The following is a 26,757-nucleotide window of genomic DNA, read 5'->3' as shown; positions in this document are numbered from 1 at the left end:
TACATTTTAATAAGATTTTAATAATATTGGTACAGAGCCAAATTACAAAATGCCCTAGAATATGGAGTACAAAAACCTCAGAGAGAAAATAAAAATTCATGAAAATATAGGAACACTTTAAAAAGGTAATAATCTTTAGGATAAAGAAACCATTTTCTCCACAAAGGTACAGAGCACGTTTAATAGAAATTAAATGAGATTAAAGACGGTGCACCACGACGCGTCCACCAACTCCCGACAATCAGGAAAGTGACACTGGTGTGGATGAAGGCACAGCGCCAGGAGCACAGAGGAGCTCCCAGCACCACTGCGTGCTGCGGAATCACTGCCTCCAGGGGGCTGAGCTCCTGACATTCCCTTAGAGGACAGGAGTGAATGTACTCTCCGGCCGCAGAGTAACCATGGACAGACCTGTGCTCATGCCGAGGAAGGGGCTGGGGTGCCCACCTCGGCTGCCCACACAGCCGGGCTGCCAGCACTGCAGGGCGTGGTCTCGGGGGTGAGGGGAGATAGGCTCATTATTCAGGTAAACGGGATCTAAGAGCTCCGTGTGACAACCCAAAACGAAGAAGCAAAGCCAACAGGGGCCCCAGCCCAAAGGGACAGCACGGCACCCTGCCCGCAGCAAGACGGCAGGTGGTGGCTCTGAGTCAGCCACATTCGTGGCCTGTCGGGACATGTGTTCCAGCCAACCTAGTGTTTTGGGGGGACGGTGGGAGCAGGCAGGAGATGGGGGCTGACTCCTCTGCCCTGCACAGCAGTGCTCTAACACCACTGCCGTTTGGGTCCTGTTTTTCCCCAATGGCACTACATGCTGTGCTTCACTGGGGCCAGAGGTCCAGGCCAGTGTGACTGCCCATCCCCTCCAGGAACACAGTTCTTTGCCCGCCTTTCCCGCACATGGAGCGGTGGGGAGGGGCTGCTGAGATGCAGCAGGTGATGCACAGTGACGCCCTTGCAGCGCTGCCAGCAGCCAGCAGGCCGGGACAGGAAAAGGGGCAGGGGAGGCCCACACAGCCCTGCGCGACCGGCCATCTATAGGCTCCTTCCTCATTTTAAACCACCAGTCAATGGTTTAAACAGCTGTAGGTTCCATGTGGCATGAGAGGCAGGGAGGAAGGCTTGAAGGTCGATATTTTTTAGATGTCGACTTCTGCTGCACCGGCTATTAAAAAGTTATGTATAACTTCAAGATGCAAGGCATTAGCAGCCTCTTACAAGAGGATAATCCCAATCTTGTGGAGATTTAATCAGATGTAACTCACTGAAGCTTCTGACTCGGTCTGCTGTTAATTGACTCAAAGTCAATGACAATCTTGTTGTACTTTGGCGTGAATTTCCTAAACAAAAAAAAAAAGTAAAAAGTTATTATCTGGTGAGTAGTTAAAACAATTTGTTTGTTTTGGCTTAACCTCCATTTTCTGTGGGGAGAAAAGAATTTCCCAGGATTCACTTAATATTTTATCTCTAGAGGAGCCAATTATGGTACACCATACCGAGAGCAACATGGACTAGAAAAGACTAAGACAAAACAAGATGCATGGGGTTGCTTAGCTTGTGTGTTCTTCGGCCTTCTGAGTTCATGAGTTATCGGGGAGCCAAAGGATTTCTAACAAGTTAGCTGCACAACACGACATCCGATTACTAGTTTTCCCACCAGATTTATCTTATTTCCTAGGAAATTTTTGCAGCCAAGTTGGAGAGGCTCTAAAGAAAAAAAAAAAAAAAAAAAGGCTGCTTTTCTTTTGCCTCTTGTACATAGCAAAAAACAACTCACTTTAGTGAAGAGGAAGTTTTAAATTATGTTCCAAAAATGCAAAATAATTTAAAAAAAACAGTATGTCCTTCTATTCATTAATGCATCTTCTATAATAACAGCTAAAAAAGGGAAACGGACTTGGCCCAGTGGTTAGGGCGTCCGTCTACCACACGGGAGGTCGGCGGTTCAAACCCCGGGCCTCCTTGACCCGTGTGGAGCTGGCCATGCGCAGTGCTGATGCGCGCAAGGAGTGCCCTGCCACGCAGGGGTGTCCCCCGCTTAGGGGAGCCCCACGCGCAAGGAGTGCGCCCCGCAAGGAGAGCCGCCCAGCGCAAAAGAAAGTGCAGCCTGCCCAGGAATGGCGCCGCCCACACTTCCCGTGCCGCTGACAACAGAAGTGGACAAAGAAACAAGACGCAGCAAACAGACACAGAGAACAGACAACCAGGGGAGGGGGGGAATTAAATAAAAATAAATAAATCTTTAAAAAAAAAAAAAACAGCTAAAAGGGAAATATTTGGGATGAGGCACATTCTTTTGAAAATTAGTAAACAAAAGATTATGTAAATAATCTGGATTTAAAGTCTCATAAGGCATGAGTTTAACTCAAGAGATTCATTAGGTGTAACCCATATCCCAAATCATGAACACAATGGACTAAGCTTGTTACCTATTATAACAATCCCTCTGCTAACCACAAATACTAGAGAGAAAAAGTTTTGCAAAGCTGTACAGTCGCAAGAGAATTTTTCTCCAGGAATCCAAGATGGTTGAACTTCCTTGCAAGTAAAACATATCTCACAATCTTTGCCTAGCAAAGACAACCATAAAAATCTAAAGGACTTCAAACGTCAATTTCAAATGTTGCTGTAAAAAGAATTCCTGGTGTTTCAACCTGGCAGCTTACTGTCATCCTAAATTTTCTGTGCCAGAGTTGTTACATTTGAAAAATTTACAAAGGTCTAATGTTAATATTACAGAACTTGTGACTTTTTAAATTTCTCACTACTAGACTAATTAGTCTAGTCTAGAAGGTTATTGATATTAAAGCACAAGTGTTAAACAGATTGTCTTCAGATATTTCTGTTACTGCTCTTAAAAAATCTCCCCCGAGGAGTGTGCCTGGATTCTTGTTCCATCAGACTGGGGAAGACGCCTCGAGGCGCGGAAGCCAGGCATGGCAGGAGAAGACCACTCCATCCAAGGTCAGTGCTTTCCAGCCGCCCTCCCCACGCCTTTCCCTCAAGGACTCCCTGTGCTCACCTGAACGTGACCCCAGCCATGTCAAACAGGAGCCGCGCAGCTGTCGCCTCCTCACTATCATGGTATTTATCAGACATGAAAATAACTTCCTTTATACCTTAAGAGGTGATAACAGAAACCCAATTAGCATATGCAGACACAGACACTGCAAAAGGCACGCCCAGGCTGAAGGAGCCCCGCAGTCCTGTGATTAATTGCCTTGTCCGAGTGTGCGTGCGGACAATGCCCAGGTACTGAAATATTTATCTGCTGCTTTCCAATACAGCAGAGGATGGATTATATTTCATCTGCCCTCCAGTCTTTACGGATTTTCTTTTTTAACAAATGCAAAGTGAAAACATGTCAAGTAGTCAAGCCTTGATCCGATTAATAAATTTTCTTTACTGCGGGCAAGCAAATATTCCTTATGCACAATGCAATTCTTTTAACTCAAGAACCTAATAATTGGGGGAATGGAAGGTGCTGGCAAATTCAGAGATAAGCACTCCCGCACACTTCCAAGACCGGCTTTGCAGACCAATTCAAGCCAACTCTGTGGAGAGCAGATCTATTTTCTTTTCCTGGTCTCACCAGGGAGCACCAGCTTGAGAGCTAGGAACTTGGAGGGTCCTCAGTATACCCCCCGGCACTGAAGACGCTTCTCCACAGGCGTCTGACGGAAACACAAGGAAGCTGGCTCCACAGAGCAAGCAGCGCTGTTCCCACACATCTGCTGCCCCTCTGCACCTGGGCTGGCCCGTGGGGAGCCCCTGGAGGACGCACGGCGCAGAGCCAGGGAGCCCTTCGCACTGCTTAACGGAAGCCTCGGTTCTGACGGTGCCAGACCCCTTCTGTCCAGAGAGCCAAGGGCTCGTGATGGACCACACAGCTGCCTCAACACGGTGAGTGCTTAAAGCTCAAGTGGAGGGCTTTACGGAGATAAAGCATAGCTGAAACATCGAGGTGACAGTTTGAAAAGGTGACATCTTCACAGTACAATGGTATAGATTAATGGTACCAATAATGTAAGAAAAATTTAAAATAGTACCATTTGAGTCTTACGACATTTATATGCAAAGATATGTTTAGATCTTCAAATATCTTCCAGGTATTAGATACAAATTAAAATTTCATATACAGACTCCTGGCTGACCTTGTTCCTGACAGAAGTTCATTTCTCTCCCTCCCCCCGTTAATCTATGCACAATATGTCAGAGAAGAGTAAATTGACAGTAATTATATGCAATGCCTGTGTTGTTTTTTTGGCAGCTTGCAGTTTAAGAAGTCGCAAACTAAATTAAAAACATGCTAAGAATCACAGAGGATGCAATTAGTCTTAGAATACCTGGCACCATCCAAAAACAAAACACAGGAAATATCTTGCAAAGTTGATAATGCAATTAATTTAGGTCTAAACAATAGCAATTTAAGATCAAACACGTCTGCAATGAGCTACTGATGAGCAGGCAGCCATGCAAATGTGACAAACGGACACCGCCCGGTTCCCACCTGCCTGGATGATGAGCTTGGCACACTCGTTACACGGGAACAACGCGACGTAGATGGCACAGCCCTTCACATCCGCCGAGTTTTTGTTCATAATGGCATTCAGCTCGGCATGGCACACTGTGGGTTTAAAGGAGAAAGAAAACGTAGATGCAGCACGTGAAGAGTTTACTAACAGCGTTGAAGCATTCCAGCCCCACTCACCCCGAGATAAATGGCAAGTACCAAGAATACCAAACGGGGACCACGCAGTCTGACCAGGTTGGCAACTAGCAGCAAAACCATTAGCCACAGTAGCGCCCGGTTCCTCGGCACCTACAGCAGGCGGGAGGCCCTTCACCTACCGTGAGCACAGAAAGAGCTTCACGAGCCCTGGGTACTGGAGTAAGCATATGAAACGGCTGGTCTGTGTGTGGCTGTGCACACACAGAGATATTCACTGTGTCCATTAAGAGAGCATGGTGAGGGAGCAAATGTGGCTTGAGCAGTTGAGCGCCCGCCTCACACATGGGAGGTCCAGGTTCGGTTCCTGGTGCCTCCTAAAGAAAAAGCAAACACAACGAGCAGACAGACAGGAGAGCAGTGGGGGGAGGGGGGTAATAGGGTATGGTGCCATCTTAAGAGTGAGAGAATCCACAGTAAAGCTGAGCACTTCTCTCCTGAGCGATTTACTTCTGCTCATAGTGCTCTGCCCCCACACATACAAGAAAAACTCCTCAGTACAGCCAGTAGTTTGTCTTTTATAAGAAAACATTCATCCACGTAATGGCAATGGAATTGCAAGTTCTTGCTACCACCGCCCCATTCCGCCAACAATCCCCAACAGCGATGCAGGGTCATCCCAGGCGGCCCTGAGTTCGAGGTTCAGGGAGTTCCCTCCTCTCCTCTCCCCACCTGTCAACGCCCACCCCTTCCCAGGCCCAGATGGCTGGGTGTTCCCACCACCTAGCCCCTGGGAGCACCCTGCCTGCCAAGGGAGCAGGAGTTAAGAATACCGATTTAGGTTGGTTTTTTGTTTTTATTAGAGAAGTTGGGCATTTACAGAATGATCATGCATAAAAGACAGGATTCCCATATGCCACCCTATTACCTTGCACTGGTGTGGTACATTATTACAACTGATGAAAGTACATCTTTATAACAGATGTAGCTTGGAATCGTGTACCTGCTACGTGAGGGTACTGTATTGCCACCTCGCATCGTTATTTAACTTTCTGGGTGTGTTATTTAAAACTATATGATAAACTCCTTAGGGCAGTGATTCTTAAAATTGGGTGCACTTTGGAATCCCGGGGGATTTCAGAAATACCAGTGCTTGCGTCCCATACCCAGAAGGTATGAGGGTTCCGGATGTGGTATAAAGTTTGGTATTTTTAAGAGATTCCACAGGTGATTCATGCAGACAGTTTAGGAATCACTGCCTCACGGGCTCCTCTGCTATCCCCAAGAGGATTTAATGTGTGCTTATACACACAAGTGCTAAAATAAATGTTTGTTGAGCAAATTAATGACTATCAGGTCATGGTTCCAATCACAACACAACTACAATGATAAATATGGGGAACTCTGAGCTTCTCCTCTATGCTTTCCAACCTACCAACCTTCTACACACAACATCGTCGAGGGGCTCTGTGGCCTTAAACGGTGGCCTAAACTCACGGCTCTCGCACACGGCCGTCACAACGAATGTTCACTGACTGTCTGCACCGGGTCCTGGCCCGCTTCCTTCCCGTGTTCAGGAGGAACTGCACTTCTCCGTGTGCGCATGTGTCTTTGCAGCAGCTCTGCAATGCTGCAGGCAGTACGGTGACCCAGGGCCCTTCTGAAATGTTAGCAGGTGCTCATTTCAATCAATGAATCACAAGATTTAGGTGGTCTCATGTGAAAAAACAGTTCTTGGCACTGCAGGAAAATCTAAAGAGAAAAGAAACTGAATTTAAGCCTATCAGAGAACAGTTCCCTCTGAACAGGGCCCCAGGCACTCTGAGAGGCGCTGGTCTAACCCTGAGGGCTGAGGACAGGAGGCACTGACCTTGGCGGAGCTGGCAGGGGGTCGGGAGTGTCCCCGCCCTGCGAAGCTGGGATTAACACTGCTCCGAGTTAAAAGCAATTAGATGTAACTGCTTCTTTTATGTCCCCCTTGGGGGCAGAGACCAGTCTTCTGGGTTCTCTGTAACAACCCCAGGGCCTAACGGGATGCCAGGAACATACCCGGTCTTAAATATTTATTGAATGAATAAAGGAGAAAATGCAGATTCCAATTATTGATGGGAACTTGGGAAATACAGAAAGTCCCGTTACATTCAAATATCAAAACTATGCTTTTCCAGCTAATAAACATTTTTGATGGTGTTGGTATTAATATTCAGAACTGCACAGCTGCTGACTCTATCGTGAACCATGATTATATTGTCCTCTTTTGAATCTCTAAAACTTGTCACACTGACTGCAACAATCTTCCTCTAATTCTTCTGAGGCAGTCTGGGGCAAAATTTTAACATTATACATCTTGATTCATTAAGGAAAATTACCATATGAAAAAGATTCTCTTGGGCGGCATCTGACAACCCTGTGCATAAAGGGCGGTTTATAAAAATAACACACAAGGTTATAAACAGAGTTCCTTTCTCTTAACTACAAAATCACAAGATGAAAAACATAAAGTCCCTGTCAGAAAAAGATGGAGTCTCCTGGGTGCCGCGAACGACCGAGCGTGAGTGCGGCCCGAGGCGCCCGCGAGGCTCTCTAAAAAGAACCACTCAGTCCCCTGGTTCAAAACTCGACAGGGCCAACAACGGAACCAAGGGTTCAGTCAAGAGCGCAAGCACCACCCGGTCCTCGTTTCCGGGCTCATTCCGGGGGCCTTCAGCTCTGGACCAACTCAGAGCTGGCCTGGTGAATGTGGGCCACGCACCAAACGGGCGAGGAGAGCCACCCAGGGGGCACTTGACACCCAGCCTGCTCCCCTCCAACAGGCCTTGTGCCTCCCTTAGGCCTGGTCCACCTGAGACACTGCTCGGTCAGGCGTCAGGCCCCAGCCTGTCCTCGAGAGGATGCTGGACAGACTAACTGGACAGGCCCAGTCCATCTGCCTCAGGCAGGAGCCCCCGTGGAGCGCGGGGCCCCTGCGCCTGGACGGCCCGACCCAGTGATCCGCTGGCCGACGACTGCGCCAGGCCACACGCCTGGGACAGAACCCGCCTGGCCCGGCTAGCCCGCCCAGCACAGGGCTGCACCTCCCTGTCTCGCTGCCTCTGCAGGGAAGTACGGAGAAAGAGCTCCGCCGTGGGGCTCGCGGCCCTGTTCTGCCAAGCAGCAGCCGTGTGACTCTCAGCAAGGTGATGACATTCTTTTGGTTTACAGGACTAACACCGCCTCTGAAAGTGCAATTTTTAAAATACCAAGTGCATCTGGCCAGCCTTTTCCTAGTGTTTCCAGCTTCCTTCCTCCGGCCTCCGAAGAGCCGAGCTCCTCCAAGAACGAGGTTTCACTAACAGAACTGAGTCTCCTCTCCTACCGCTCACTGCCGGCCAGTCCTCAGCACCCGCCCAGCTGCCGCGTCTCGACAGCGCCAGCTTCTCTCCAGTCCCCTTCACGCGTGGGTACACGGGGCCATTCTGAAGAGGGCAGCCTTCCAAGATGAAGCTGCTCAGTCCTCAACTGCCGCCCTAAGCTTTCTCAGCGACTGTCTCCAGACTTGTTAAACTACACGTACAATCTAGTTTTCGCTAAAACAATGTTTTTCACAAACAGAAGGTCAGGAAAACCGTTCAATGAGTCTTGACCAGCACCACCCCTGCCCCTTTAAGGAAAGGAATGAGAAGGAAGGGGAGAAACCGGAACGCACCCAACAGCTGGGGGTAAGAACGGCAATTTCTAAAAACTAGGTTTCGGGTGTGTATATTTTCGGGATACTATGCAAAAAGTTTGAGAAACACTACTCTATAGAAGCTTACTGGTCTCTAACATGCTGGTAAATGTTTACGTTTTTTTAAAGCCCTGATTTGGGAATGTTTGCAGATTGCTGTGGTGTAAATACTCCCACCGCCGTCATTTTTAAGCTACCAAGGCCACGTCAGGCAGGACTGGGACAGGAGGTGCACAGTTGGCTGGGGCTGATTCCCACATGCCACCTCTACTAAAACCCAGCTTCGTCCTGGTGTGAATCCTTGGATTCACGAGCTCTCTCGGCCCTCGATTAGTGACCACTCTGCACTCTTGAACCTCCCATAATCACCGCGGCCCACGGGTGCTCTTTCTACTTTTCTGCAGATTTTTTCTTCTGCCTTTCGGGGCATTTTCCAAGGCTCAGTCCTGGCCTTGAATCTCTCTGCTACAGTTGCTGACTTTAAGAATCCATCCTTTCATAGATTCTCAGGCAGCAGTTCTATTTGTAAAACCTTGAAATCTACATTTCTGACCCTAATTTTCGCAGGTCTTTTCTTTGGGTGGCCTGGGGGTTCTCCGTACCATAGAGCACTACAGTAAACATTCTACAAACATTTGACCACAATAAGTTAAAGAACAAATTCATCCTCCCCTAGTGCTGGCATTTTTATCATGTTGCCTAAGAATAACTGCAGCAGGAGCTACGAATATTACCTGAGTGCAAAAACCAATCAAGTAGGAGGGTTCTGTTAGTGATCTTGAAACAAGCTTAGCTTTTAGATTCACAGTGGGAATAAGGATCAAGTGTTCCAAAGATACCACAGTATCTAGGAAGCATTCATGACAGTCGAAATTGTCAAAAAAAGACTAATAATCAATGGCTAAGCAATAAGCAAAAGAAATCTCCAAATAGTACATGTATATCTGATAAGCACAAAGAGGGACACAAAACCCTTCAATTATCCCCAACACTGTTTAAAAGGAAAAGAATCAAGCACTGAAAATATCAGATTAATGCTTATAAAGTTCTTGATTGCCAAAAGGAGAACCTCTGTTTCAGGTAATTATAAGACAATTCATATGCTTTGGTCTTTTTTTTTTCTTTTCTATTACTAACTGTCAGAATTCAGAACTGCATTAACCTTGGACCGCTGAGAAGAGATTGTATAATTAGAAAACTGTATTTTTCAAAATCTCTCTCACTGGGGCTTGATTAATCCTTACTGTCTCATGTAGGCGGTTCTCCAGAAGTTTGACAAATTAACAGGATATATTCCATCCTTGGTTAGATTTAAGAGATTCAACATCTTATAGATTTGACTTTCATCTCATTTGATGTAAGACTAATACTGTATCTATTTTGGACACTGGTATTATTAAAGTTACTCAAATAAGTTTAAAAAACAAAACAAAGCCCTGAATATAGGCTAAACAAATTCTAATCACTACACCAATAATTTAGCAGTAATAGTGCTACCCTCAGTGGATCTTCGTCTACTTCAAAGACCTGATGGGATAAGATTAGGAGTTAGGATAACTGAGTTTCTGTTTCAGTTAAAGTAACTCTCCAGATTGTTTACAGTCCTCAGTTGTAGCTGCACAGGATATTACTTTAAGAAAATGACTGCCGCATGCCCGAGGGGTATCCTGCCAAGGCTGGCCCGGAAAACAGGGCGGCTGGAGGGGCAGCTCTGTGAGCGCCAGGACAGGCAGGCGCAGGCACGGGGAGCAGACCTCACTGCCCCTGCAGCTCCTGGGCTGTTTTCACAAGCCTCAGAATGTCCCTGGGGAAGCGCCTCTGCCCGACTGATGCCTGGGAAGGTTCCTGGGCTCTGCAGCCACCACGTTCAAAGCAAGGACAGTTCAGTTCCCCGGCCAGAGAGTGGGTCAGGACTCGAAAGGCAGGAAGTGCCTGCCCATGGCCCTCTGGAATGAGAAGGGGGCGCTTCGCCCGCTATTCTTTCCACTTTCTGGATTCCCACCCTGTAAGTGATAACAGACATGAAACGGGGTACCAGAGTTCAAGGTTGGCCTGTGTATGCTTCTAAGTGAATCAGTGTTAATTTTCACAAGATGCTCCGCGTCCATTCTGGTGACAAAGTGCTCTGTGGTTACTTCTTGGGAGTGCAGTGTCTTTACTTCCGGGGTCCTACGGGTATCGGGGTAGCTAAATCTGGACGCATCTCCCTTGCGGCGCAGGCCGCCCCTCCCCTGCCCTGGCTGCCCGACAGCGGGCCTGATGGAATACTTCCACTGGGGATGGGGCACGCACTCCTCCAACAGATCCATTTAAGGAATCGTTTCACTGCTTCTGGAGCTAAAATGGAAGCCCAACTACTTATTTCTTAATTATTGAAAGATCTGTCAGGGCCTCATATGTCACTGCCAGCCTCCAAAGTACCTATCCTTCAAGTCAATAATTTAACAATAGAATAGCCTCTAAATTAAGGCCCCTCCCAACCCACCGGCCTAATCACCGCCCCCAAGGTTATGAAGTATTCACTCTCATGACTACCCCAAAATCCAAAGCAAGTATCCCAAGAAGTTTGGCCCCCAACCACGGGGCTCTTTTCCTTATCACCCACAATGTTTCTGTATCTGTAAAGAAGCAACCTGATTAGCAGGGTTTTCAAGTGATTTGAAATAAAGGTAGGATGGTGAGGAAAAGGAGAACCGATTTGGAGATCAGCAGTCAGATCACGGGTCTAAGGCAGGCACTACCAGACAGGCCCATGGAGCACTCATCTCAGCCGCTGCTGCCCAGCACCCTGCCCGTCCCCCCACCCCCTGCCCTCCAGCGGGGGCATCCCCTTGGTACTGGGCTGCAGCAGGGTGAGAAAACAGTCTGACGAGGACATTTCCCTACCCAGGGCACACATCGGCTGCAAACACGGCCTGCCCCAGGCAGAATGCTCACAGGGCTGGCCCCGGGGCTGCAGGGAGGCAGGAGGGGGCGGTGCCTGCAGGGCTCACCTCACAGGCGCAAGACCCACCAGCACCCAAACAACCAGACGCAACTTGGGCAAAAGCCACCAGTGCTAGACAAGAAGCACAAAGCCAAGAGTCGAGAAAACTCGGGAGGTGCGGGGTGACACGCACTGCTGTAGGTACATGGGGAACGGTATCTGCTGGTAATACTGTTTCTGTCGCAATATATATCTGGACTACAAATGGCTTTTCAGTTCACCAGAGGTCTCGACTCTGTTCTGCTCCCGTCCTCTAAATGGGACGGAGTTACTCGGACTCTAAGTAGGAATGCTAATACCCTCCCCCTTCCCTTCTCACAGGGTAAGGGTGAAGACAGAAAGAGGAAACAGGTAGGAAAAAAGCTTCGAGAACTTGTTATGCAAATGAAGCCAGTTACCGACAGCCGCCACTGGACTGCAGTCTGGGTTTCTACAGAGTCCCGGCCCATGATAGGGACCTGAGGAAGCTGCTTGCCAGCAACAGGGTCTTCCCAGGCAGAGGCGGCAGGTAACGGCACCTCGCCTCACCAGCCATGCCACTGACCACACACACTGACCACAAGACACGCCCTGCCTCCCAGGCGCGCCGGCACAGCTAGCGGCCTTCTCTTCACAAGATACAGTCCCTAACTCCAGCTTCTGGCATCAGGGGCACAGGGCTCCAGGGGAAAGGTGTTTCTTCCTACAGCGGGTCCTCCTGAAAATAAAGCAGGTAACAGTGATGACGGGCAGGTGAGGGTGGAGGGGGCACTGCCCGGCACCCTGCCTGGAAAGTGTGCAGAGCCCTTCTGTTGCCACCTGTCTGCAGAGGCTGTGTCTGCTGGAACGACAGCACGAAGGAACTGAGGCCAGCGTGGCCAAGAAAGGAAGGAGCCTCTCACCTCAAAGGCAGCCCAAGCCCCCAGGCTCTGGGGCGGCAGTGACCACCAGGGCGTCCCACCCCATCTGCTTACGGACCGGGTCCCACAGAACACCACGGCACTTTAAGGTCTCGGCCCTGCTCTGGGAACCACGCCTCGGCTTGTTGGCACCCCCTTTCCGCAGCCATGCCACGGCTCTGCTCTCCCGGCTGCCTCCTCCGGTCTGCACCTTCTCGGCCTTGGCACAAAGGGCCTGCGCTCACGCAGATCCCACGTCCACCACCTGCTGGTTCTGTGACCTTGAGCATCTTAAGCCTCATCCCCCTGCCTGTGAAATGGAGAGAGAAACTCCTGCCTCCGAGAACCACCTCAAAGACGAGAGCATGTCAGCAGCCAGAACGCGTGCGCCCGCCAAGCGCACTGTGGCCTTAGCCCCTGCCCAGCTGCTGACCCGAGGCCAGGCAGCCCCCGCTGCACCCTGCGGCCCGGTGGGGGGGACACGCTCGCTTCTCCCTCCTGCTCGGTCCTCACCCCTGCCCCTTCCTTGCTGCCTCTTGCCAGGGCTGCCGGCAGCAATTCACGGCACCCAGGGGAGCCACTTAGCCCCAACGGTGGTGCTTAGGGCTAAAGAGGTTTCTGACTGTGGTGTTTCCACTCTTGGTAATAAAGTCCCCAGAACTCTAATTACACTGCTTCCCTGCGTGCTGAGGGCACAGAGCCAGTCGGGAGGAGGAAGACGCGGAAATCCTGCACTCCATTGATGGCTAGTCCCTGTCCACCTTCCTCCTGCCCTTCACGTGAAACGGGTTTGATGCCCGGAGAAACAGACCGCTGATCACCACCTGACAATTCTAAAATGCAACACACCCATCAAGCCTCAAAGCTTCCCTCGTTTGCTAACAGCTTGTGAGGGAGTAAGCTGGGCTGTGGGTGAGCACTGGAATAGGAGTCAGGGTATGCGTGTTCTAATTAATTCCAGCCCCACGAGGCAGGCCTCGGGCGACTCACAGGGCTGTCTCAGAATCACCCGCCTAACCCAGGACCCTCAGGGAGATACACGCTGCCGACACTGCCCTACATTCCCAGGACGCTTCTCCAGGAGGCCTTCTCCCGCTCCTCAGGACGGTCGTTTCTTCCTTTCTCCACCATGTGCAAGCCTGCTCGCGCTCTGCTCCTCTTTTTCCGTTCAGCTGATGACCTTGCTTCATCCTTCATGGGAACATGGCAATTTATCATCTTCCCACCACCAACTCCATTATCGTCGGTGTCTGCTGTCTCACACACACGCACACGCACACCCGTTAGGACCCCTGCGCTCATGACTAGCCAGCACGCGTGGGCGCCGTCCTCTCGCAGCCTGGGACTGTGCTTGTTCCCCTTCCCAGTCCCATCGCTCTCGCTCTCCACTGGATTACTCCCATCGGGAGACGGGTGTCCACGACGTTCGTCCATTTTATAAGCAGTACGGACCAGCCTTTCCCTGCCCCTCCAGGCCCGCCCTACGCTCTGCTCTTCCCACATCAAGCATCTCAAACCACAGTCTCGGTATGCCGTGCTGCCCATTTCCTCACCTTCTCTTTATTTTTCTGACTGCAGCTGACTTCTCCTCCATCGACACTGCTCTCCGCAGTGTCAGGCATGGCCTGTGTCGCTCAACTCCAGGGGGCTTTCACCTTGGCCGCTCGGCAGCACTGGACACAGCCGACGACCCCGTCTTCTAGAAACACTGCGCCGGGCATTCCGTGACGTCACGCCTCTGACCACGGGCGTGCTCCGGGCCAGGCCGAGGCGCCCAGGCTTGCCGGGCACCCTCCCTCCACCACCGCACCCGCTGCCATGGCCCCGACGCCATCCAGATGCCTACGTCGCCCCTTCTGACCTCTCTGGCCTGGGCCTTGCCGCACACCCAGGCCCCACCCCACGCCTCTACGCAGAGCTCCACCAGCCTCTCAGTCGACAGGTGGCCTGGCGTCCTTCGCCTTCACCCAAGCTTTGCTTCCCTTTGCGTCTCCTCCACCTCGGTCTGCCCATCGAGTTGCTCGGACTAGAACTGCTGCTGGGGGGAGCATCAGCCTCGCGCTCCCCGTCACATCACACGGCCCTCCTGCGGCTGCCATGCCCAGCCGCTGCACCTCCAGCACTACCGTCTAAGCCCAATGCCCTCTCCTGCAGCCTGCGCAATGGCTCAGAGCAGGGATCCATTTCCACACTTGCCCCTAGCAACCCGCTTTCCACACAAAGACAGAGCAATCTTTAAACTCAAACTCCTTTCCAGACAAGGTCCTCAGCAAGCCTTGTCACTCCACCTCACACCCACTAAGCTGGGGCTGAAATCCCTCCATTGCACAGAATGCCCCAGACTTTCTCCTGAGGACGCGCACCCAAGTGGTCCCTCCGCTTGGAATGCCCGTCCCATCCCCGAGCACCGCCTTCTCCAGCTTCACCCGACGGGACTAACCTAAACTTTCAGATTTCAGCTCGATAGTCCCTCGGAAGGAAGAGTCAACAGCACCTGTGTTAACTCGGGAATGTCTACCTCCTCCACCAGCAGACAGCAAACTCCTTGGAAAAAGAATCCATGAACATTTTATGTGTAACTGCAGACAGCCTGGCATATAAGACTTTTTTAGATGCCCTATAAGTGTTTGCTGAATGAACGAACGGATGAACGAATACAGGCGAAAGCACTCTGGAAAACGTGCTACAAAATGTAGTTAAAATTTTTAAAAAGCAAGATGACTCGAGAACTCCATTATTAACAGACAACTCAAACTGGTATAAGAATAGAAAATTTATTAGTGTTTACTTGAATTCCTAAAAAGTGATAACCCAATTGCAGAAGGAAAAGCGACAAAGAGGAATCTTGCTTCCCTTTGTTCACCTAAACTCAAAATTAATGGCATTTTGAACAAAGTCTTTTAATTGCAGAATTTAAAAATTCATGCTCAGTTATCATATTCAATATTTTAAATTTACTATGGCATCTATCATTTGAAAAAGCACAGAGATGAAATTTACACCTCCCCTAATTGGCTGGCACCAACCATTCATACAGCATGAGCAGAGAGCTAAGTGTGCCCTACCTTTCTAACTCCCTGGCTTTCACCAACATTCTGCGTTTGTCACAGGGATTTTCCAATGCCAGGAGAATAGTTATGTCTCGATAAATACTGTTAGACTGGCTGCTTCACAAAAGGATTTCTAAAGTCCTTCCTATTTGATCTTAGAATAACTTCCTGTCTCCAAAGAGTTCTGGGTGCATCTCATATATTCATATATTCTCTTTCATTAGCACACAGGGTCCTCTCCTTTACTGCTGTTATCCAATCTCTTTTCATCCCAATGTCCCCTAATCTCCAGGGCTGTGCAGCAACACACGCTCTTCAACTGCCCCCTCTCGTTTGTACATACTGTCTGTAAATGGTTTATATTCATCTTAGAACTGGAGCAGATTTTAATCACTGGAAGGGAGGGAGGGAATGAAGCCCGTTTCTATTAGTTTATGCATATGTACATATGCATATTCTCTGTGTGTCATGGCCACCAACAGCGTTTTACAGCTCAGCAGCTTTGATGGAGGATGCTTTCAGAACTCGCTTAAAACCCCAGTAAGCAGAGAAACAGCTACTCCAATGCAATTAAAACTATATTGTTGATTTTTCCTTAAAATGACAGAACTGGAGGAGTCCTCAGTAATACTTTGCTTCATAAACATATTGAGAAATAAAGGTCCAGTGACTTATCTAACAACCCCACAACCAATGAGCACAAACATGCCAGGTCCGGAGCCCAGGGCTCTGGACGGTGCTCCAAGAGTTCTTCATTTGAACCTCGTAATCGTTATTTTAAGCTTTTAGGAGGTTTTTCTTAAGTTAATATGCACATTACAGATATGTGTATTCCCATCCAAATATAAAACAATAGTCCTAAGAAAGTAAAAGTAAAAAGCAATATAAATATTTGCAAAAATCTCTACAGGGTATATTCCATATTTTTGAGAGCAAACAGTATGTACATATTCTACCTATTATTTTAAAAGGTACCAGGGATCGAACCCAGGGCCTCATACACACGAAGCACGCGCTCAAGCTCTTATTCTACTTTACTGCTGGCATTAACCAAGTTTGTGAAACGGAGATTCTTGATGAAAAAATTCAAAATAAAATAAAACCTTTGTAATTCAGATTAATTTCAGGGAAGATCAGTTGAAGTCAACATAACTAACAAAGAATTGATAAACAGAAAAAAAAGACTATGAAGCTCTCATTTTCAGGTGTCTACCATAACAACAAATGCATGGTCACCTCGCATTTGCTGCAAAGACTCATCAAACTTAAAGAATTAGATAGGCTACATTTACTCAGAATAGCCATTTGCATTCGGATAATTAATATGCTCAAATACTTAAGACGACTGTTTTCTAAAACAAATGGAGTGTGCCTGTGAGATTCTGTTGATTCGTTTCTCAACAAGCCTCTTTTGAGAGAATGGGAAGATACGCGTCATCCCACTTCTGCTCATCAATTAGGGAACCACTATCTTGAATTAATTTCAATTTTCTTAAAAACTTCCATGAGGTAAGCTGACTTTCAAAACCACTTTTTATAAAAAGAAGGCAAATATATGAATATTCATGGGCAGGTTTCATCCCCACAGATGAACATTTCAGCTTTCATACATCTGCTCTTCAGAATAAACAGTTACTCTGTTCTTGACATCTTTTGTAGATATTCAGAGTGAAATAGAAATCTCTCTAGCTCTTCAAAAATAATTTAATCCTGCATCTATAGATCAAAACATAGATAAAAATCAAATAAACTGGAGGAAAAAAAACTCAAAACATTAAATACACATTCTTTTCTGAAGACTGTTTATAAATAATTATTTATAAATTATTTATAAAGTGACATATGCTTATATCAAGTTGAGGGTTTTTTTTTGCGGGTGACGGGGGGAACCCCATATATAAGTTGTTGTGTTCCCGTTTATCTAAAACACTATACAATCAAACCCATTGATCCATAAAAGTAATCCACTTAAATCTTTCCTATAAAATTGCTCAAAGGTTTTCAGTTGATTGTATTAGTTATTTTGTGCAAGAGTCCTTAATTAAACTGGGAGTCGGGCCACAACTGCTGGATGGCCAAGGAGGGGAGAAATGGTGGGAAGCTCTAAACGGAATTAAAATTCTGCAGGAAAAAGAAACAGCGAGTCATCAAATCCATGGATCTGCCTAACAAAACCAGAGGGCATTCCATTTCAACTGGCTGAAAGAACAAATTTGATCTTAATTACTAAGAAGCTCTTACAAGTTGTGAGGAAGTCACAGCTTAAGACGGATCAGCCTCCTAAATTCTTGATAAATTAGTTTCTCAGGACTAACCTTTTGGATGCCAAAGAAATATATCACATGCATGGCAGTCAGGAAAATGTCAGTGTTCAAGGGGGTAAAGTAAATGGCTAAGTAATCACTAAAATGACATCTATGCATGCATAACAATATGCTAAATCTGAAAAATAAAGATTAAATTTAAATATAAAATTTAAAGAAGCACTGCCCCACACTGGCAAAACTGCTTCAAGTTGCCGTGCTGAACTCTTGCCTTTAATTCCATGTTTTTCAGCATTTCCCTTCATAGCATTATATCCTTTGGCAGGAATTCCTGTAGGAATATGGATCGACCCCGGAAAGAGCCCCACGTCCACATTCTGCTCAGTGTGCTCTGTGAGGCCACCACCCACTCCTGGGGAAACCAAGGCTGTTCACTTCTGTGAAGTGTCACGCAGCAGGCAAAGCCATCTGGCTTCTTGATGGAGTGGGACAGGAGAGGGAGGGGAGGTCAAGCCAGAGAAGTACCTTAAACACAAAGTCACTCGCCGGCAGGAAACAGCAAGGCTGAGGATGCATGGCGGCCTGACGAGGGCACTGACCGTTACTAGACCTTCTCTGACGTTTATCAGTGGCTCCAAGGATGGAAGAGGATGACTCTACCCCATCTCTGGTCTGTAAACTATGCTGTCACAGCTGGGCATGAAAACCCAAGGAAAGAATGATTTCTGGATTACCAAGAGTATTTTACCTCCATTTTATAAAATTGGTATTTTGATTCAATGTGCTTCAGTCTAATGAATTTCACAAAAAGAAAGGAACTAAAAATGTCAGCTGCATACTTCCCTCATGGGTTTAGCAACCCTCCTCCCCATAAAAATAAAAAAATTCTAAAGTTTTTTTTAAATATAGTAAAGGAGAGAAATCTGCTGCTTCCTGGTTTTTTAACTGGCATTCATCTGAAAAGGTTCTCACTACAATAACACTTCTTCCTGCCACTTAATGCTACTGACATCATACTACCTTTTGGATTTTTCAGGAAAAGGGTGAAATAAAAAGCATTATCTTTGGCAGGGGGAATTTTCATTTTCTGTATTAATACAACATTATAATCAAATAGTTTTATCGAGTTTTGATCCCGAGTGCCTCTCCAGAGGCACAGCCCAAAAAAAGCTCTGCTCCATGCATTCCCTGCTCCCTCCTCCCTGCAAAGTGCCAATCAAGACTAATGACTCAAACTTACAGGATTAATAAAATAGAATTACGGTAGCGTACGTTATTGGTAAATTCAAACTTAAAACAATTTTCAAGCGCCCCTCTTGGAGAAGGGTTAAAGTAAGTTACGTGCAACTGGCTTTCTGCCTAATGCTAGTTACAACCCATCACCCTCCAGGCCCTTGAGCTCGGATGAGTTACTTCATCTAAACCTGTCTGCTCAGTTGCAAATTGAAAGGTGAGAATGGCTGATCCACGATGCTAAGCTCTACTCGGCACATCAGAGGAGCTGAATTCCTGTGCCCCACTGGATAACCCATCCTGAGATACACCCTCGGGTAGCAGAAAAAAGTGACCTGGAATTAGGAGACGCCATCAGCAGGTGAGACATTAGGGAAGTTACTCAATGCCTTTGAGCCTTTATTTCCCCAACTATAAAAGAAAAGGGTAGGCCTTGGTCCTGCGGGCAGAGAACCCTGAGGTATCAACTACTCATGTATGACAGGGGTCCCAGCACTGGATAAACAGCATGCCTAGAATGTACTGAAACTCCTCCGAACACAAATAAATGCTGTTTAAGTAATAAAGATTAATGTAAGTGTTACAGATAATGAGCAGATTTATTGTCATGGATACGCTTTCAAAAAATACTAAAAAGTTTAATTAGCACTATGGAGGGGCCCTGGAAGGTTTTTTGTTTTTATTTTTGTGGGTTTTTTTGACAATTAAAAGAGGGCCCTCATAATCAAAGACAGGAATCACTGGTTTAGAACGCTAGACAACCTCTATAGCTCTTTTACAGAGATTAACAAATAATCTTTGAAGCTTTCTGTTACGAATTAAATTGTGTCCCTCCCCTCTCCCCAAAAAGTAGATTCAAATCCTAACCCACGTCCTGTGAAAGTGATCCAGCTGGGGAAAAAGATCTTTGAAGATACACTTAGTTATTAGGAAGGGCCAAAATGGGTACGGATGGGTCTTAATCCAACATGACCAGTGTCCTTGGAAGGAGAGGAAGCTTGGACACAGCCAGTCCGAGGTAGCAGAGAGAGAGCCGGCCATGTGACAGTCAGAGACCCAGTTACGCTGCCACCAACCAAGGAAAACAATGCACTGCCGGCCTCTACCTGCAACCAGGAGGGAGGCACGGCCAGACTGTCCCCTCCAAGAGGAAGGGATGGCCCCACCAGCACCTTGGTTTCGGACTTCTAGTCCCCGGAACTGTGAGATGATCACTTTCTATTTAGCCCGACCAGGCAGGGGCGCTTTGTTACAGCAGCCCAGCAGACCAAGACACTCTCCCTGCTGATAGAGCAGCTCAGTCACCACTAGTATTACTAAGAAAAGCAAGGGTTGAGCCTCAATCCCAGGCATTCTTTTTTTAAATTAATTCTTAAAGTCCTAAAATAGAAGTAAAGAAGGTACTTGTGTTTTAGTCAATTATCACCAAACGTTCCTCATCCAAGACTTTGCAAATATTTACTTCTCTGTCAAGTGAAACCCCTTCAAAAGGCAAGACTGAGAATGCAGCTTATACAGTCAGTGTTGTTTGGATTTAAGAGCTCATTTTAACATATATTATGATGGCGATAACACCAACTGTCTTTTAAAGACCATTTAATAACGTCTACCACTTTTATGATACATCAAATTACAAGCTACTCTCGTGAAAGAAAATTGTCTACATTCTAACATAGCTACATGTAAAATGAATAATTGATAAGTTAGGGCAAAGAGCTTTGAAAACCTAGAGGTATCATATGGATACTAAAAAACAATGCAGGCAGACAACCAGTGCCCAGAAACTCAGCAGCTATTCAATAAAACTAATCAGTGAAACTGAACAAATGACTGTGCTGGTTTTTTATTTTAATTCCTTCTGGAAAGAAGCTCTGAAAGTTCCCCTTCCCAACTTGGACAAAAGGCAGCGTCTCAGAACAAAAGCAGCTATTTTAGACGTTATGGAGCCCTGGGTAATGGAGGGGGGTGAGAGAGAGGAAGGGGGATGGATACTTGTAAATGTGCTACAAAACCTCTGGCTTCTAGGTCACTGCGACAAATCTGCCTGGGGCTCACAGTGGCTGAAGGCGGCAGATGTCCCACCCGGAGCGGGAGCGGCACTCAGTACCAATGTGGACCCCTCACAGCCGGGCCAACCACCGGCTTCTTCGGCTACCAGCCTCAGTATGACACAGTCACCTCCCGATCCCTAAAAACCCCAAGAATGTCTCCATGACGGAGCTCAGCCCAAGAACCAGCACTTCCCTCTCCTCCCTCTCCTGACTCAGCGACACGACCTGGCAGTCATAAATATCAATGTAGATCTCTAACAAGTCAACCCTTTCACTTTTAGGATTTTTGTATAGGACACGACTATACTCTGAAAAATTACCTTTGCATGGACTTAAAACCAATTAATCATTTCCTGCCACCAAATCATTTCTTACCACCAAAAGCTTAACGAGTGAAAATCAAGATGATGAGAAATTTCTAAAGTATTTCAGATCATTTTTTCTTTACACTCACTAGAACTGCCATTAAAGCTGGGGCTGAGAAGACAGTTTTACACTCTCCAGCTCCAATCCTACTCTTCCTAGTTAAACTGACTAATCTGGCTATTAAGTCCCCTTAATCACTAAACTATTTTTTACACCCTGAAACCCGAGTGCTTTGTAGTTCTCCCTACCCTTAGCCCTCAATTCCCTCTGTACCTTAAAGCGCATCTTTCCCTTATTCTTTCAAAAACCGAGGAGTTGCCCTTAAGGAGTTTGAAAGGAAATTTATGGGGCTTATTTAAATATGATTAAAGTCCAGGGACATTAGTAAAAATATATAAATTAGGCTAAATGTAGACTTGGAATTCTTCATAAGAACAACCCACAGGAAAACCTACAAGGGGAAAGTCAACAAAGAAGAAAACTCTTACATCATGCCTTGAACTTTGTTTCCTAGGGCAGAAATCTTTTCTATCTGAATGGCCTTACCATGCTTTACTTCTAAAAGAGCCACTCTGTTCATTTTCAGATATAAATAGAAGGGCTAATATTACGAAAACTCAACAACCAGGTCATGCAGCCCAATTTGCTTTTTTTTATGGCATTAGTTGCATATTTTCCAGGGAAGTGATTCTCCCTGGGGCTCGGATAGGCTACATATTCTAAAAAGGATCCTTCCCTAATCTGAAAATGAAAATCCAGAGACAGCCAGGCCAAAGGCTTTTCGGTTGCACACACCTGGTCTCTGGTCTGCCCACAGCCCACTCTAGGATTACAGCGCACCCAGAAACAAGAGGATGAAACCACATCATCCATCTCCTGATATCCAGCTCATGTCTGTTTCCTGCTTCCCAGAGATGAGCTGGAACAGATTTCCTCGGTGGGCAGGGTGGGCTGAATGAACTCTGCTACTCGCCAGAGCAATGCCCTGGCCTACATTTGGTGAGCTGACTCTGCTTCCAAGCAGTGAAGAAGCATCTTACAGAGCCACAGCACACATTCCCCAGCTCTCGTTGCCAGTGGCCTCTGTAGAGAGGCCCTCCATTAGCCCTATGGTGCTGTACAGCCCTGCAGCTGGACAATTAAAACATGCCAGCCCTGCTGCAGGTCACAGAGCCCTGGACCTCCAGGCCAGACTGGGAAACCATGACCTTGCCTTCACCCTTGGCTCTCTTTGGTACTGGGTCAGGGACATGATGTTGGTTCAACAGAACTTTTCTCCCTTCTCGCTGCTCATGATCGAAAAGGGAGATGAGCGTGTGATGAGCTGGCCCACGCGCAGTGCTGATGCACACAAGGAGTGCCATGCCATGCAGAGGTATCCCCCATGTAGGGGAGCCCCATACGCAAGGAGTGCACCCCATAAGGAGAGCCGCCCAGCGCAAAAAAAGTGCAGCCTGCTCAGGTTAGCCCATGGAGAGCAGACACAGCAAGATGACACAACAAAAAGAGACACAGATTCCCGGTGCCACTGACAAGAATACAAACAAACACAGAAGAACACACAGCGAATGGACACAGAGAGCAGACAACTGGGGAGGGCAGCGGAGGGAAGGGGAGAAAAATTTTTTAATAAAGGGAGGTGAGGATTTCTGACCAACTTTCTTGTGTAAGCAGACAGACTACACCACTAAGCAGAATGGAACACAAAAAGTGCTCTACCGTATGGGTATTTGGTATCCAGCTTATTATCCGCTGTCCTGCTCCAAGGCAACAGGTCATCGCTGCACCCATTTGGCATCCCGTTGTACCCGATCCCGACAATCTTGTTTTCTGCATTCACGATGCAGGCTCCAACCTAGAGGGGAACATGCCGGAAGGCTCAGTACCTGCCAGCAGCTCCTCTGCTACTGAGGGGGCAGTGAGTGAAATGAGAGCAACTACAGCAGCTCCTAAGTGGACATGCAGCCATGTGCCAAGGGCTCTCTGTCCCCTTCCCCATTTTCTGTGATGGTTCCCACAAGCTAATTAATGTCCACTCCTGGCCTCAGAGGAAGCACAAGAGGGAGTTAATAAAGGTATCTGACAATTACTCACAGGAAAATGTAAGCATCTAGGAATGCAGCTCAAAAGATAGCCTATTACTCTGTATTTTTCAACTGACAGACACGAGTCCCCCCTTTCTGCCATTTGCTCATTTAGGGGCATACCTGTGTTTGGGAGTGTCCAACTCTCCTCCTATAAAACTCAACTCACCTGAGAATTCGGATCTTTGCTTCTCTGTGCGGATAAGAAAGCCACTGCCATGAAATACTCGGGCCACTCCAAATAGTCATCCCGTTTTTTGCAGGAAACCACACTCATGTTGAGTCTGGAAGGAAAACACAACAAAAAGCAGTAGAGAAAAGGACTTTGGTAAATCTGTTTGCCACATCAACCCAACCACACTTAAATCTTGGATCTCTAACCTTGGACAGCTTCAGCTACACTCATCCATCAGAAATCACAGGATACAGAAGACTTATAGATTTTGGTCTTTAAAAAAATTTAAGAATTCAAGTTGCTACTTCTGAAGTTTGGGTTTGGCACGCATACCTTCACATTCCCGTATTTACATTTCATAAGATGTTTTTTAAATTACTACAGATGCCTAACCTACAAACTGTTCTTGTCTTTCACCTCTCTCCCTTGTAAAACGCAGCCAGCAGATTAGGGGGGAGGAAATGAGAAACATTTATTCATCATCTAATATAGGCCAAGCACTTAACCCTTGCACAAATCACCTCAAGTTTCACTACTTGTAGAGTAGAGCTTAACATCCCATCTGACAAAGACTCAGGAACTTAGGTAACTTGCTCCAAAGCACATAGGATTATTGCCCAGGCCTGCTAGATTCTAAAGAAAATACTTGGGGCAGGCCCAATTCTGACGTTAACTAGATAATGTGCGGTTTCCTTTTCCCTTTACTTCCTCCAGATGGGACAGCAGTTATCCACCGTGAATCCTTCATGAAGGCGCGGTGAGAACTGTCAAGGCCTACTCTCCTACTGAGACAAGGCTCTAGTCACACGGGCTCCTGTACCCCTGCAGGCACAAGCTCTCCCTGCAACCCCGAGAGCCCTGAAGGGGCCCCGAGAGGCGGGGGCACGGAGAAGCCCGGGAGCTCTCGCGGCGAACGCGGCAGCACGCCCCGCTGGTTAGGGTGCCCACATTCTGACAGGCCTGAAAGCTCTTCACCTGCAGCGAGGGAGACAGGGCTGCGTTCACACCCGGCTTTTGGGTCGGGGTGCCAGAGAAGCACCTCAACAGACTCAGCAGGGGTGAAGGGTGCGGGCGGCGTGAGGGGGGCAGGGAGGAGCAGGCGAGGGCAAGGTCACGTTCACGCGGGGCAGCCACTCCAGGGCACTTTTCCTATTCCTGCTTCGGTCAGGCTCAGGAGCGCCCCGTGAGCGCCCCAACGCAGCTGCAGACACACGGGGAAACTGAGGCCCCGCCACAAGCCCCGCGAGCTCCATTAAGTCACTAGCCCAAGCAGAGCCCACGGCCCCGCAACACCCTGAACCCCCGCGCGGGGGCCTAGACGGCACCCCCCACCCCCACCCCCGGGAATTAGAGAAGGGTGTTTTCAGGCCCCCCCGGGAATTAGAGAAGGGTGTTTTCAGGCTCCCCAGCGCCCCCCGCCCCCGGCGCCGCTTCCCGGGGCAGCGAGGGTCGCAGGGCCGAGCCCGCCCCGCCCGTCACTGGACTCTCTCACGCAGGGGGGGAGCGCGAGCCGAGGCGCCCCCTCGAAGCCCGCCCGCCCACGCGGCGCGCCCACCCCGCGCCCTCCTCGCGGGGCGCCGCGTACCCGCACGCCGGCCCCCGCCCCGCTCCGGCCCGGATCCCGGGCCCACAGGCCGGCGCTCGTCCCCGCCGCTCCCGCCGCTCCGGCCGCCGCGGCCCGCGGGCTCGAGGAAAGGAAGTCGGGGGGGAGGCGGGGCCCCGCGTCGCCGGAAGGTGGGGCGGCCGGAGCCCGGGCTCTGAGGGGAGGCGGGCCGGCGGGGCGGGGCGGGGGCGGCCGGAGCCCGGGCTCTGAGGGGAGGCGGCCGGCGGGGCGGGGCGGCCGGAGCCCGGGCTCTGAGGGGAGGCGGCCGGCGGGGCGGGGCGGGGGCGGCCGGAGCCCGGGCTCTGAGGGGAGGCGGCCGGCGGGGCGGGGCGGCCGGAGCCCGGGCTCTGAGGGGAGGCGGCCGGCGGGGCGGGGCGGGGGCGGCCGGAGCCCGGGCTCTGAGGGGAGGCGGCCGGCGGGGCGGGGCGGCCGGAGCCCGGGCTCTGAGGGGAGGCGGCCGGCGGGGCGGGGCGGGGCGGGGCCGGAGCCCGGGCTCTGAGGGGAGTCGGGCCGGCGGGGCGGGGCGGGCCGGCGGGGCGGGGCGGGGGCGGGCCGGCGGGGCGGGGCGGGGGCGGCCGGAGCCCGGGCTCTGAGGGGAGGCGGGCCGGCGGGGCGGGGCGGGGCGGGGCCGGAGCCCGGGCTCTGAGGGGAGTCGGGCCGGCGGGGCGGGCCGGCGGGGCGGGGCGGGGGCGGGCCGGCGGGGCGGGGCGGGGGCGGCCGGAGCCCGGGCTCTGAGGGGAGGCGGCCGGCGGGGCGGGGCGGGGCCGGAGCCCGGGCTCTGAGGGGAGGCGGCTGGCGGGGCGGGGCGGGGCCGGAGCCCGGGCTCTGAGGGGAGGCGGCCGGCGGGGCGGGGCGGGCCGGCGGGGCGGGGCGGGGGCGGCCGGAGCCCGGGCTCTGAGGGGAGGCGGCCGGCGGGGCGGGGCCGGAGCCCGGGCTCTGAGGGGAGGCGGCCGGCGGGGCGGGGCCGGAGCCCGGGCTCTGAGGGGAGTCGGGCCGGCGGGGCGGGCCGGCGGGGCGGGGCGGGGGCGGGCCGGCGGGGCGGGGCGGGGGCGGCCGGAGCCCGGGCTCTGAGGGGAGGCGGCCGGCGGGGCGGGGCGGGGCCGGAGCCCGGGCTCTGAGGGGAGGCGGCTGGCGGGGCGGGGCGGGGCCGGAGCCCGGGCTCTGAGGGGAGGCGGCCGGCGGGGCGGGGCGGGCCGGCGGGGCGGGGCGGGGGGCGGCCGGAGCCCGGGCTCTGAGGGGAGGCGGCCGGCGGGGCGGGGCCGGAGCCCGGGCTCTGAGGGGAGGCGGCCGGCGGGGCGGGGCCGGAGCCCGGGCTCTGAGGGGAGGCGGCCGGCGGGGCGGGGCCGGAGCCCGGGCTCTGAGGGGAGGCGGCCGGCGGGGCGGGGCCGGAGCCCGGGCTCTGAGGGGAGGCGGCCGGCGGGGCGGGGCGGGGCGGGGGCGGCCGGAGCCCGGGCTCTGAGGGGAGGCGGGCCGGCGGCGCGGGGCGGCCCGGGGGGGAGGTCCAAGGCGGGCCCGGCGGGGTCGGGGGCGGCCCGGGGGGAGGTCCAAGGCGGGCCCGGCGGGGTCCGGGGCGGCCCGGGGGGAGGTCCAAGGCGGGCCCGGCGGGGCGGGGGCGGCCGTGGGGGGGAGGTCCAAGGCGGGCCGGCGGGGGCGGGGGCGGGGGCGGCCGGGGGGAGGCGGGCCGGCGGGGCG

At 50.6% G+C, this 26,757-nt stretch overlaps 1 protein-coding gene across 1 annotated transcript; it reads right to left on the bottom strand.

Moving 5' to 3' along the window:
• Positions 1-25,166, bottom strand: DCTD (dCMP deaminase). Its single transcript, XM_058304734.2, has 6 exons — positions 25,048-25,166; positions 23,457-23,571; positions 22,923-23,058; positions 4,511-4,627; positions 3,023-3,119; positions 1-1,340 (listed from the first exon to the last, which is right to left on the bottom strand). The coding sequence occupies exons 2-6, from the start codon at positions 23,562-23,564 to the stop codon at positions 1,262-1,264; spliced, it is 537 nt and encodes a 178-aa protein (XP_058160717.1). The 5' UTR covers positions 23,565-23,571; positions 25,048-25,166; the 3' UTR covers positions 1-1,261.
• Between the last annotated feature and the right edge of the window lie 1,591 nt (positions 25,167-26,757).

Source organism: Dasypus novemcinctus, chromosome 1 (assembly GCF_030445035.2).
Source record: "Dasypus novemcinctus isolate mDasNov1 chromosome 1, mDasNov1.1.hap2, whole genome shotgun sequence".
Lineage (NCBI taxonomy): Eukaryota > Metazoa > Chordata > Mammalia > Cingulata > Dasypodidae > Dasypus > Dasypus novemcinctus.
Note: the sequence above shows the minus strand (reverse complement) of the source record. Positions and strands in the feature narration are given on the sequence as shown.

Excerpts from the sequence above, each read along its gene's own strand:
- DCTD (XM_058304734.2), bottom strand. The coding sequence starts at position 23,564 with ATGAGTGTGGTTTCCTGCAAAAAACGGGATGACTATTTGGAGTGGCCC. Across the intron at positions 4,628-22,922 it reads GGATACCAAATACCCATACG|TGTGCCATGCCGAGCTGAAT; the intron begins GTAGAGCACTTT and ends TTAAACCCACAG. Across the intron at positions 1,341-3,022 it reads ATGGCTGGGGTCACGTTCAG|GAAATTCACGCCAAAGTACA; the intron begins GTGAGCACAGGG and ends TTTTTTGTTTAG.